Raw genomic sequence first — 13,581 nt, 5'->3', positions numbered from 1 at the left:
CTCAACGATGGGAAAGAGCAGGAAACTGTGGAGATATTTGCAAACCACTTTTATGAAATGCCCTCCTAAAAATGTTTTGCCCTGTCCTTGAGTTATAAAACTTAGTTGGTATAGGACTCATATAGATTCTATAGGAGCTCAGGGATCATCTGATGCCAAGCGGGCAGTGGGGCCAGGGGTGCTCTTGGGGGACAGACAGTTCCCTAGTGTGCATGACTGTGCCACTCGTTGAAGGAGGTGACATGCTAACACCCCTCTGCCCCATCTACTAATTGCCAGTAGCACCCACGGTCATTGTGATAACTCCCAACTTCTCCACGTGCTCCCAGACTCTCCCACCTACACCCGTGGGTGAAGACTACTGTGACAACCGCTTTCATTTCTACACGAGAAAACTGAGGTCCAGACAGGGCGTGTGACATGCCCAAAGCCACAGCTGGTTAATGGTGTAGTTCTAGCCCCCAGATCTCCTATTAGTCCACTCTTGTGTCCTGTGCTCTGGTGCCAGGATGCCTGTGGAGTCTGGTAGTGATCTCGGGTGGCCTCGGCCTGCAGCAGCTTGAAGCAGGGTTTCCGTTCCCGGCCAGCGATTGAGGTCGGGTCGCAGTGCTGAGAGCACTGAATCCTTGCCCCTAGACCAGTGGCCAGTGACAAGGCCCTGGCCCTATGGCTTTGCAGAAAAAGAATTCCCACAAAGACAGAAAGTAGTGAAACAAGTAAAGTATTTATTAGGAGGAAAATAGAGTACAGTACATGTGGATAGACACACGGGCAGGCTCAGAGAGAGTCACACCCTCATAGCAGTTTGAATCACTTTTATGGGCATTTCTTCCGGGTTTCCTTTGACCAATCATTTTGATTTGCCTGGTTCAAAGTATGTATTTGGTATAGCTCAGGATTTCCCATGTGTGAGTCCTCATCTCTTAGCCAAGATGAATTCTACCAAAGAGGCCTATGGGTAAGTGAGCATTAGTTAACCTCACTGCCCTTTCGACCTCCAAGGAGCCTTTCTGCGCATGTGTAGTGGGGGAGGTCTCCTGACTTCGAGAATGAGGAATATGTATCTTCTATCTGGGAAGGGCCCAGCCTCCTCTCTCAATTGTCCTGTCATTCCCATCTGGGAGTATCGGTCCACAGGAACAAACTCAAACCGTTTGCCCCCGGGACCCATCTATCTCCTGCCTAAGTAGGACTTATTGTGTGTATCTTCATTTACTGAGTATTCCTGACTCTATACATGTAAGCTTTTCTCCTTCTACAGCTTATAGAGTGTTGGATCCAGGACTGTCAGTCTCTAGAGATCCCAATCAATCCTACCTTCAGTCTCATTAACACTCTTGGCGATCCCTACGAAATACGGCAATGGAACACAGATGGGCTGCCCCGTGACCTGATATCAACGGAAAATGGCATTCTGGTCACTCAAGGGAGACGGTGGCCTTTGATGATTGATCCCCAAGATCAGGTGTGTAACCAGCGCTTCAGAAAAAGAGCAGCCTATTAACTCTGCTTAATATTGCACTATTACAAATTCTAAAAATGGACTTTAACGTACTTGTAAGAATCTTGGAGATTTAGACCTAGAAGGGAGTTGAGATGTCTTCTAGTCCACGTCCCTCATTTTGTGGAGGCAGAAAGTAAAAAGGGAAGAGTCCAAGTGCTCTAAACACTTGATTTTTAAAAAAATTTTTTATTGAAGTGTCGTTGATTTATAATGTTGTGTTAATTTCTGCTGTACAGCAAAGTGATTCAGTTATCCCTATATGTGTGTGTGTGTGTGTGTGTGTGTGTGTATACACATATATATATACATTCTTTTTCATATTCTTTTCAATTATGGTTTATCACAGGATATTGAATATAGTTCCTTGTGCTATACAGTAGGACCTTGTTGTTTATCCATTCTATATATAATAGTTTGCATCTGCTAATCCCAAACTCCCAATCCTTCCTTCCCCCACCTCTCCTCCCCCTTGGCAACCACAAGTCTGTTTCTGTTTCGTAGATAAGTTCATTTGTGTCATATTTTATATTCCACATATGAGTGATATCGTATAGTATTTGTCTTTCTCTTTCTGATTTACTTCTCTTAGGATGATAATCTCTAGGTCCATACATGTTGCTTCAAATGGCATTATTTTGTTCTTTTCTGTGGCTGAGTAATATTCCATCATATATATGTACCACATCTTCTTTATCCATTCATCTGTCGATGGACATTTAGGTTGTTTCCATGCCTTGGCTATTGTGAGAAGTGCTGCCATGAACATAGGGGTCTGCACACTTGATATTGATTGGGTTTGTTTAGGGGGTTGACCATTTGTTTTCTGTGGGAGCAGAAATGCATTCCTGTCCTTGTTCTTTGTTCCTAAGAGGTCTAAGGAGTGAGAATGAAGTCAGGGTGTGATGAATTTTAGGGCAAGCCTGCCTGGAATTTACAGAATCCCATTATCTGAACTTAAGTCCATGGATCAATTGTTCTAAATGGGGTTTAGAAAAAGGAATCCATTTGAAAGCAAGGAAGACAAGCCTTAAGCATGAGCTTTTTTCCTAGATGGGTCTTTTCTTCATTTGCCCCAAATTTGAACAAAAGCAAGAATCCCAAACATTAGATTTAAAAGGTATTTTTATTTGCAGGGGGAGTGGTATATTTTTATCTTTTTCTTATCTTTCAAACTTGTTTCTAGATTGAACAAAATTTCTAAACTTTAAAAACTACCACTGTTTTACAAACTCGAAAGTAAATGTCCTGCTTTGTGCTTTCTCATACAGGCAAACCGTTGGATAAGAAACAAAGAAAGCAAAAATGGTTTAAAGATCATTAAACTCACGGATAGTAATTTCTTACGCACACTTGAAAATTCAATCCGACTTGGTTTACCCATCTTACTGGAAGAGGTTTGCTTTTTACTTTTCTTTTCTTAGTCAGTTTCCAACCTTCAGATCACATCTGGAATCCTATACAGGCCATGTCTGCCTCACACTAAAGACCCCAGTCAGCGCACTTTTCTAGCTGGTCAAACCAATTGCTTTTCTCCTTAAACAATACACTCTCGAATGGGGAGCAGTCTGTGATTGATCGAATATTTGGAAGATATTCCTTTGGTGTTAAGTGGGATGGGCTCTGTTTTCTGACACTGCTGATTCTCAGGCCTCCTGTGGATCTTGATCGTTAGTGGCCCCAAAAACTCAATGCAGCAGTGTCATCAGGGAGTGTCTCCTCGCACCAGTGATGTGAAGCCAGTAAAACACCGCAATGGGCAAAAACATTATTTTCCACTTAGACATAAGGTCAGAATTAGATTAAGTGGTATGATATAAACTTTTATTTTAAAAGAATTGATGTTTGTTGAGTCTACATGCTGTATTTCCTCAGAATCACTCCAAGAGTGGATGTTTTTGAAACTGTTCATTCATTCAACACACATTGTTTGAGAATGAATGGCAAACAATACAGATGCGGTTCTTGCCCTTATTAGTTTACGATCTAGTTGGGGACAGAGATAATAACCAGAGAAAAGAGAGAGGAAATGAGACAGAAAGGGAGGATGAGAACTTGCAGTAGGGGCTTTGAAGGGACAAGCCCAGGGCTGACATAGCCAATAAGGGGGTGGGGGGAGCTAAAGTAGATGCATGGCTACAGGTGGTAACATTTAAGCTGTGACCTACGTGATGAGCTCGCCATGGGAGGAGCTTAGAGAGATGGGCTTTCCAGGCAAAGGGGACAGCATTTACAATGGCCTTGGGCACAAAAGAAACTGGGTAATAATTATGGTTTATTTCCCTAATTTCCCATTCTATTTTATGAGAGGAATGAGTAAGTGAACACTGTGAGCTGAGCCTCAGTGTAACCGTGTCTAGAAGGATCTCTGCTGCAAGAGAATGGCGAGAAGCTCAGAAAAGACTGTGGACCTGGAGCAGCTTAGCTGCAGCCCTGGCGTGGTGCCTGGAATAATCAGTAATATTAGCAACAGCTACCACTCACTGAGTGCTCACTGCATGCCAGACTCTGTTGTTGGTATTTAATGTGTATTAACTCTTTAATTCACACTGCAACCTTACAAGGTGGTTACTACTATTATCCCATTTTACTGATGAGGAAACTGAGGCACAGAAAGGTTAAGTATACCATCTGAGCAGCCTTGACCATCTAGAAAATCCACAGCAAGTTACCATGCTCCAAGCTCAAGCTACAAAGAGCCCAGGAAGCTTCCATGTGTGGCTTGTGGCCTTGACCAAAATGGGCAAAGTTCTGTAATGGGTCCCAGGCCCCCATTCAAACCCTGAAGTTACAGGAGAGAGTGAGGTCTCCAAAAATCCTTGGCCCAGTTACGTTAGCCCCAAACTGGTTTCTTTTTTTTTTTTTAATGTGGACCATTTATTTATTTATTTAGCTGCATCGGGTCTTAGTTGCAGCACGCAGGATCTTCGTTGTGGTGCTCAGGCTTCTCTCTAGTTGTGGCGTACGGGCTCTAGAGCACGCAGGCTTAGTTTCCCCACAGCATGTGGGATCTTAGTTCCCTGACCAGGGATCGAACACATGTCCCCTGCATTGGAAGGCAGATTCTTAGCCACTGCGCCGCCAGGGAAGTCCCCTAACTGGATTCTTAAACCCCAGTTTACTTCGTGACACAGGAGGTCCTGAGGGAATTTCTTTTCTCATGGCAATGGACAAAAGACTTTCTGTGACGTTCTACCCCTGGGGAGCAGAGCCTCTTACCTGTAGCTGCGTGCTCTTGGGAGTGGGGGGTGGGGCCCTGGTTAGAGCAGGGCCAGGAAGAGGACACTCTGACTGGGCCTTTCCTGCTTTCTGTGACTAGGTGTCATTCGGATTGTACACCTAGCTGCTTTCTACATTTGTGGGGTGGTATTTTCAGACTTTGTCTCCACCCATTCATGGGTGTGAAATCGAGTTAATCGACCTCAATCAGCATTTTTTAATGAAATAGAGTAGACTTTTGCTTGTTTGTTTTTAATTCATCTGTATTTGTAACAACTTTTAAAGCAGAATGTGACTTAAGCACTACATTTCATACAGGTCTTTTGTATCCTTAGGTAGGTTTATTCCTAGATATTTTATTCTTTTTGTTGCAATGGTAAATGGGAGTGCTTTCTTAATTTCACTTTCAGATTTTTCATCATTACTGTATAGGAATGCAAGAGATTTCTGTGCATTAATTTTGTATCCTGCTACTTTACCAAATTCACTGATTAGCTCTAGTAGTTTTCTGGTAGCATCTTTAGGATTCTCTATGTAGAGTATCATGTCATCTGCAAACAGTGACAGCTTTACTTCTTCTTTTCTGATTTGGATTCCTTTTATTTATTTTTCTTCTCTGATTGACGTGGCTAAAACTTCCAAAACTATGTTGAATAATAGTGGTGAGAGTGGGCAACCTTGTCTTGTTCCTGATCTTAGTGGAAATGGTTTCAGTTTTTCACCATTGAGGACGATGTTGGCTGTGAGTTTGTCATATATGTCCTTTATTATGTTGAGGTAAGTTCCCTCTATGCCTACTTTCTGGAGGGTTTTTATCATTAATGGGTGTTGAATTTTGTCAAAAGCTTTCTCTGCATCTATTGAGATGATCATATGGTTTTTATTCTTCAATTTGTTAATATGGTGTATCACATTGATTGATTTGCATATATTGAAGAATCCTTGCATTCCTGGGATAAACCCCACTTGATCAAGGTGTATGAGCCTTTTAATGTGCTGTTGGATTCTGTTTGCTAGTATTTTTTTGAGGATTTTTGCATCTATGTTCATCAGTGATATTGGCCTGTAGTTTTCTTTCTTTGTGACATCTTTATCTAGTTTTGGTATCAGGGTGATGGTGGCCTTGTAGAATGAGTTTGGGAGTGTTCCTCCCTCTGCTGTATTTTGGAAGAGTTACTGGGCATATACCCTGAGAAAACCATAAATCAAAAAGAGTCATGTACCACAATGTTCATTGCAGCTCTATTTACAATAGCCAGGACATGGAAGCAACCTAAGTGTCCATCAACAGATGAATGGATAAAGAAGATGTGGCACATATATACAATGGAATATTACTCAGCCATAAAAAGAAACAAAATTGAGTTATTTGTAGTGAGGTGGGTGGACCTAGAGTCTGTCATACAGAGTGAAGGAAGCCAGAAAGAGAAAAACAAATACCGTATGCTAACACATATATATGGAATATAAAAAAAAAAAAAGGTCATGAAGAACCTAGGGGCAAGACGGGAATAAAGACGCAGACCTACTAGAGAATGGGCTTGAGGATATGGGGAGGGGAAAGGGTAAGCTGGGACAAAGTGAGAGAGTGGCATGGACATATATACACTACCAAATGTAAAATATATAGCTAGTGGGAAGTAGCCGCATAGCACAGGGAGATCAGCTCTGTGCTTTGTGACCACCTAGAGGGGTGAGATGGGGGGGTGGGAGGGAGGGAGACGCAAGAGGGAAGAGATATGGGGATATATGTATATGTATAACTGATTCACTTTGTTATAAAGCAGAAACTAACACACCATTGTAAAGCAATTATACTCCAATAAAGATGTTAAAAAAAAAAAAAGGCACTACATTTCCACTCACAAAACTTGCTCTGAGTCACTTTTCAAATGACTTTACAACATGCCTAGGTAGGCTTATAATTTTGCTACTCTAAACATTACTTTTCTTTGGAAAACAAGCCCTATGGATAGTTACTCCCATCAAGTTGGTTCAGTTGAACATACTGAGTTCTAGAGGCCTGGCACATGCAGTCCATAACTACAGGGGATGGAAGGTTTAAAAGGATCCCAGAAGATGAAAGTTGCTTTAACAAGTATTTTTCTTGTAAACATCAAGGTATACATTTCAAAACACTTCAGTGAAAAAAGAGTTGGTCTACTAAAGCTATCTGCTTGATAGCTAAACACTTCGGACCACGAAGTTAACATAGTTTACATATACTTTACAACAAACGCTACTTCGGTCTGTTAAAATAAGCCAACATGAAACTAGAAAAGAAAAACTAGCTCTGTTTTAGTGCCTAAAGTATCACAGTATCACACTTAGTAGAAAGAAATCTTATCTTCCCCTTAAGTAGTTGTCGTGCCATACAGATTTTTGAATGTTAACAAAAATAAAGAAATACTTGAAAACATATTATCAGAGGAAATGGAGACAGAGTGTTGAACAAGTAGCCAGGTAATCCTCAGGTAGAGCTTAGTCTACTTCTTCCATGCGGGATGTGTCACAGAATAGACTTTAAAAAGCACAAAATTGTATCGTGGATAGTAAGGGAAACCTTATCGCATAGACTTTTGTTTTAAGAATTTGCATGCTTGGGTACCATATCACAATATGAAATAGATTTGTTAACTATTGATTACATCAAATTTTGACAGCTCCTGGGCCACGGACCCCCCTCACATACATGCTGTACAAAGATGTTTGTCATGGGGTCTGTTGGCAATGTCTGCATGCCCAGGTTCTTACTAAAAATCAGATTTGCTTTGAGGGGGAAAAAAATTGCTGTCATGTAGAATAGAGATCCACAAACTTCTATAAAGAGCCAGATATTTTAGGTTTTTCAGGTCACATACAGTCTCTGTACAAATATTCTCTGAACAAATATTCTTCTTTGTTTTGTTTAGTTTTGGGGCTTTGTTTGTTTTACAACCCTTTAAAAAGGTAAAAAACATTCTTAGCTCAAGAGCTATACAAAAACAGGCCCCAGAGGACCAGATCGGCCTGCAAGCTGGAGACTGCAGCTCCTGACTTAGAAAAACCATGAAGGCGAACAGAGCTTCCTTTGTCTGGGGTCTGTTCAAGGACCACCCTGTGGGCTCTTCTTTCTTAGCTGCTTTCTCTTGGGGCCAAATCGTGTGTAAGTTTAGTCCAAATAAATATATGTCCTTCCTATGCTCTTATCTCTTTAGAGTATCAATGAAACAATCCCTGGAAAATGTACACTGCTAGAGGTAGTGAGAGGAGTTTAAGAAATATCCATAAGATCACAGAAAAATTGCCTGTTCAGAGTAAAGTCTGAGGCCTAAGAAATTTGGAAAAGTTGCTGCCATCCATTTAATGACTTGTTTTTTATATTTTTGTTTTAATGTTTAAGCTTAGAGAGATCCTGGATCCAGCTCTGGAACCCATCCTTTTGAAACAGACTTTCATCAGTGGTGGACGAGTGCTCATTCGCCTTGGAGACTCGGACATTGATTACGATAAAAACTTCAGGTTCTATATGACGACCAAATTGCCAAACCCTCACTACCTGCCTGAGGTACGAGCTGCCGGCCTGAGAGGATTTTAATGGTGTGATGGGTCTCCCACCTCTTCCCCTCTGCCACGCCCCTCCTCCCACCATCCTCCACTCGCTTCTCTTCTGAGTCCTGACCCTGATTCCAGTCGCCTTTCTGCTCACCTTCTGGTTGGGACTCTAATCCTTCCCCGCTTGGCCCCCAGGCCCCGCCCTGTCTCACTCCCCTGTGCTCCTTTTCGGCTCCTGCCTTGTTCCTCCAGGTCGCCAGCCGCTCCTCGGGACACGGGACACCACTCCCTTCTAATCATTCTTCTCTCTCCTCAGAACAAGGCCATTTGTCCCCTCTTATTGTGGCTGAGAAATGAATCAGAGCCTAAGAGAGCCTCTGGGGGAGGGGGTACCTGTCAGTGTCTAAGTGTGCGGGTGCCCAGCAGACAGCCTGCTTAAGAACTCTGGTGACCGGCAACATTGGAGAATCACGATTCTAACGTCCAGTGTCTGTACTTAGAGTTCTGGGGAAGGGGCATCTTGTCCCTTCCCCTTCCTCATGCTCTCAGACTATTTGAAGGGAGCTGTGTGAAGCCCACGTCCATACACAGGTCTCTGAACCACGGTAAGATCCAGAAGAAACCCTACTCTTGTGCTGCAGAGCCCAAGGCAGTTGTAACAGAAATGAAGACGGCTGGGACCCCTTTCTCCCTTCCCGCAGGGGGCGCAGAGGGGCAGCTCTACCCCAGCAAAGCCCGCTGCAGACTCTGGTCCAGGCACAGCCACTCACTCTGCGGGGTCTTCCCTGCCCCGCCGGCCTCCCCTTCTCTAATGGGGCCCAAGCAGTGAGGGAAGAGACTTCAATCAGAACTTCAGTCCTCCATCCTCCACTAAAAATCGTCTTGGGATACAGCATTCCAAGGAGTGTCATTTCATTTTAGTTACTGAATTCCTCATAGCTGTCTGTCTTCCCTAGATGCGTTCTGGTTGAATGAAATTGACACATTTCTTGCATAAAATGAGGGAAATGCTACTGATATTAAAAGCCTAGGTCAGGGTTTTCCTTGTCAACCTCAAGCAGTTTAATTACACAACTGCTGCCAGAGCTCATATCCCAAGTTCCCTTTTAGAGTTGAGAAAAGTGACCCATGTCCTGACTCACAGCCTTTGATTTCTCACTTTATTTAACTTTTGAGAGGGAACATCACACACCTCCCCAATCCCAGCTCTGTGACTACAGGTAAATTATTCCATTTCTTGGATCCTCGAGTCAATCAACTATAAAGTGGAGACAAAGGCCACTTCAAGGATTTGTTTATGAAGATTAAATAAGAATAATGTGTGTCGATAAACAACAAGGTCCTACTGTATAGCACAGGGGACTATATTCAATATCCTGTGGTAAACCATAATGGAAAAGAATATTTTAAAAGTATGTATATGTATAACTGAATCACTTTGCTGTACAGCAGAAACTAACACAACATTGTAAATCAACTATACCTCAATAAAATTAAAAAAAAATTTTAAAGAATAATGTGTATAGGGACTTCCCTGGTGGTCCAGTGGTTAAGAATCTACTTTCCAATGCAGGGGATGCAGGTTCAATCCCTGGTCTGGTAACTAAGATCCCACATGCCATGGGGCAACTAAGCTTGTGTGCTCTGGAGCCCATGGCCACAACAAAAGATTCCGCATGCTGCAACAAATATCCGACATGCCACAACTAAGACCTGACACAGCCAAATAAATAAATAAATAAATAAATAATTTAAGAAAAGAATAGTGTGTATAAAATATATGACATTCAAACACTCTTATTATACTTGTGATTTTTGCTGTTGACTTATTCAATAACATCAGAATATTATAGTAACAATTTTTCATAAAAATAGTATGATGAGACAAAATATGTAAAGCTCTATGTATTATTAATAAGATCATCTTTTTAACAAAGGCAAACTAAGTGAAAGTCGCTATAACTAAGTGATTTTTATTAGCACATTTAGTCCTCACAAATACCTTATGCATTGTTCCTATTTTCCCAATTTTTAAGGATCAGGACCTGAAGCTCAGAATGGACTGGCTTGTCCCACATCCTACATACACTGACGGGTACAGCTAGCATTTGATCCCTGCTTCTTTCTAACCCTTCACTGGCTCACCTTTCCTTAAAACATCATTCTCTAATGGTGGCATTTGAGAAACAAGATTATCACTCATGGCAGCAGAGAAAATCACATTATGATTTTGTGAGACTAGGATTTTATTGCTTGCCGTGTGTATGGGTAGTGAGTTCACCATTAGACCCAGGATACATCCAGCTGGGTAATAATGAGCCCTATTCTAATAATGAAAGCAGTTCCTACTTTATTAGTCTGAACTGATTACTCTATGCTTCTCTTCTAGGTGTGCATCAAAGTTACCATCATCAATTTCACTGTAACCAAATCAGGTCTGGAGGATCAGTTGTTAAGGTAAAAAGAAAGGGGGTGGGGAGGCAAAGGTTTCCTAATATTTTGTTTAGAAATTTTGGCTAAGAAAAAGATTAGCTCGCAAATAGAGGATGGGAGCAAATGACGAAAGAACAAGTGAGGGGAGACGTAAGTTCGCATGTTTAAATGGGAGAGGCTAGAGGTAAAGCACCTTTTTTAGGTGCAACCAAGAATCACTTCATGGAGGTGAGGGAATTTCAGAGTCTCCCATGTCGGGTTGGAAAGAATGTTCCAGGCACCATTTCAGCTTGGCACAAGCAACCGTTAGAAACAGAAATTGAATGACTAGAGACATCAAGCACTGAGCAGGTTTTCCTAAGAGAAGATGAGCAGAAGCCATGGGAGCTGTGGTCGGGTGCAGGTCTCTGAAATACAAGATAAATAATCAGAACTTATACATAGTGCTTTGAATAGCCACTGGGACACCCAGCAAAAGAGGGCCTTGTGCATTAGGATGTGGCTGGTAGCATTAGTATTCAGCTAAGTAGTATTCAGGATAAGAACAATGAGAAATGGCAAAAGAAAAGTAGAAGCAACTTCAGGGCCCTGACAAAGACCTAATTTAGGGATTCACTTTGGCATCAGTGATGTCGTGCGGCTTGAGAAGCCTGAGTTGGAAGAACAAAGGATTAAGCTCATTGTGAGGATCAATGCTGACAAAAACCAGCTGAAAGCTATCGAAGAGAAAATCCTGAAAATGCTCTTCACATCTGAGGGAAATATTCTGGACAATGAAGAACTCATTGACACACTCCAGGACTCAAAGGCAAGTAAAATATTTTTATTATTTATAGAAAGTGTGTTAATTTGGGCTTCCCTGATGGTGCAGTGGTTAAGAATCTGCCTGCCAACACAGGGGACACTGGTTCGAGCCCTGGTCCGGGAAGATCCCACGTGCCACGGAGCAGCTAAGCCCGTGCGCCACAACTACTGAACCTGTGCTCTAGAGCCTGCGAGCCACAACTACTGAAGCTTAAACGCCTAGAGCCCATGCTCTGTAATGAGAAGCCACCGCAATGAGAAGCCTGTGCACCACAACGAAGAGTAGCCCCTACTCAGCGCAGCTAGGGTATAATTGCTTTACAATGTTGTGTTAGTTTCTGCTGTATAACAAAGTAAATCAGCTATATGTACACATATGTCCCCATATCCCCTCCCTCTTGCATCTCCCTCCCACCCTCCCTATCCCACCCCTCTAGGTGGTCACAAAGCATGGAGGTGATCTCCCTGTGCTAACTTGCAGAGTCTTTTAAAGCAAGAATGGTAGCCACCCCTGAGCTGCCGGGGCAGACACAATAACGTGCCTGGCTAGCAGGCCCCTCACCAACCGAAGGAAAGGTAGATAAACTGTAACAACTGCTCTTCTTGTCTGCATTTTTCAAACAAAGCATGTCACATAAAGAACTGGGACAAGATATAAGTTGAAAGGAATGACACAATTACATACACATATTAATGTCACCCCCCTCCAGGAAGCTTCCCTGGTCTTCCCAGCTGGAATGAATCACTTCCTTCTTGGAACACCTGACACCTTATCTGCACCTCTAATACAGCACTTGTCACTGTTTACCTTATGTCATAGGTAATTACAATTACATGTCTTTTCTCTTCTGTTAGGTTGTTAAGTTCCATGCAGCAAGAATCTATTTTACAAATTGTGTGAGTTCTTGGCTTTCCCCTTTGCCAGCTCAGAAACCCACTTTCCTGGGTCTGCTAGGTTGTTACCACCCTTCTGTCTGCTATTTCCTCTTCCATTCCTCCCATTTTTGTGGATTTGCAGTGTTTTTTAAAAATCCCTTCACTATAACTCTGTCATGGTTTCAGTAGGGAGTAAAGGTACTTGTATTCTGACTGCCATCTTTATCTGTCAACTAGTTTCTGTTTGCAAGGATTTACCTTGAAGACATCCTTTCTGTAGAGTAGAGACAGGACTGATTGCTCCTGGGCTGCATTTCCTGCCACTTCCTGCCTATAGTTCATACTCCCCTAAATTCCCAGAGCCCTCATTTAAAACTAGGTCTATCTTCCCTCACCACTGTGGAAGCCTCAAGTCTCTAGGACATAATGTCTATAAGTAGTTACTAAACTCAACTGAGATGTATAGTCTTCTAATATTCTCTGGCCAAAAGAAGAAAATGGTTCACTTTGCTTTCTCTTTAGCCCTGGGTTGTGCATTATCAGGGCCTGTGCTCACCAGTGTATAAAGCATTGTTTGTGGGTAGATCTCCATAATTCAACTGCTCCCATGTCAACCTCCCTTTTTCTACTCAGATGTAAAGACTTTAGTTGAGTCCAGTATTGAGACTGGTGTTTCTCACTCAACTCTACCCTTTCTTACCTCCTCAGGTTCCTAAGGGGTCAACATGGGGAGAATGTGAGCCTTTGATTCCAGGGCACAGCTTCTGCACCAAGTCCCCCCTCCCTTAGTGGGCTGGGGAGGACAGTCTAGACTTAGCCACTAGCCACGTGCGGCTGTTGAGCCCTTGAAATGTGGCTAGTCTGAACTGAGATGTGTTGTTAGTGTAAAATACACACCAGATGTCCAAGACTTAATCCCCCAAAATGTAAAAGTATCTCAATAAATTTTTATGTTGATTATATATTGATATATATCAAGATAGATTGGATTATATTGGGTTAAGTATATTGTAAAATTCATTTTACTTGTTTCTTTTTACTTTAAGTTAGAAAAGTTAGAATTGTATTTGTGGCTCACATTATATTTCCAGTGGGCAGTGTGGCTCTAGACAGGAACCTGATGATCCCCTTCAATAGTGCAAATACTGACCAGCGAGCCCATAGTGATTGTTCATGGTCCATGCCCTAGACCCTGTGACTTCCTTGAGACAGAG

The 13,581-nt window shown here is 42.3% G+C and overlaps 1 protein-coding gene across 1 annotated transcript in view; it reads left to right on the top strand.

The window, feature by feature from the left end:
* The window catches only part of DNAH6 (dynein axonemal heavy chain 6), a 298,716-nt gene that overhangs the window by 200,072 nt on the left and 85,063 nt on the right, over nt 1–13,581 (top strand). The window contains exons 55-59 of the mRNA XM_036873333.1: nt 1,262–1,465; nt 2,773–2,898; nt 8,103–8,267; nt 10,644–10,711; nt 11,315–11,495. Coding sequence (XP_036729228.1) covers nt 1,262–1,465; nt 2,773–2,898; nt 8,103–8,267; nt 10,644–10,711; nt 11,315–11,495 — 744 coding nt within the window. The remainder of the gene's footprint in view (nt 1–1,261; nt 1,466–2,772; nt 2,899–8,102; nt 8,268–10,643; nt 10,712–11,314; nt 11,496–13,581) is intronic.

This window comes from Balaenoptera musculus, chromosome 13, assembly GCF_009873245.2.
Source record: "Balaenoptera musculus isolate JJ_BM4_2016_0621 chromosome 13, mBalMus1.pri.v3, whole genome shotgun sequence".
Classification (NCBI taxonomy): Eukaryota; Metazoa; Chordata; class Mammalia; order Artiodactyla; family Balaenopteridae; genus Balaenoptera; species Balaenoptera musculus.
Note: the sequence above shows the minus strand (reverse complement) of the source record. Positions and strands in the feature narration are given on the sequence as shown.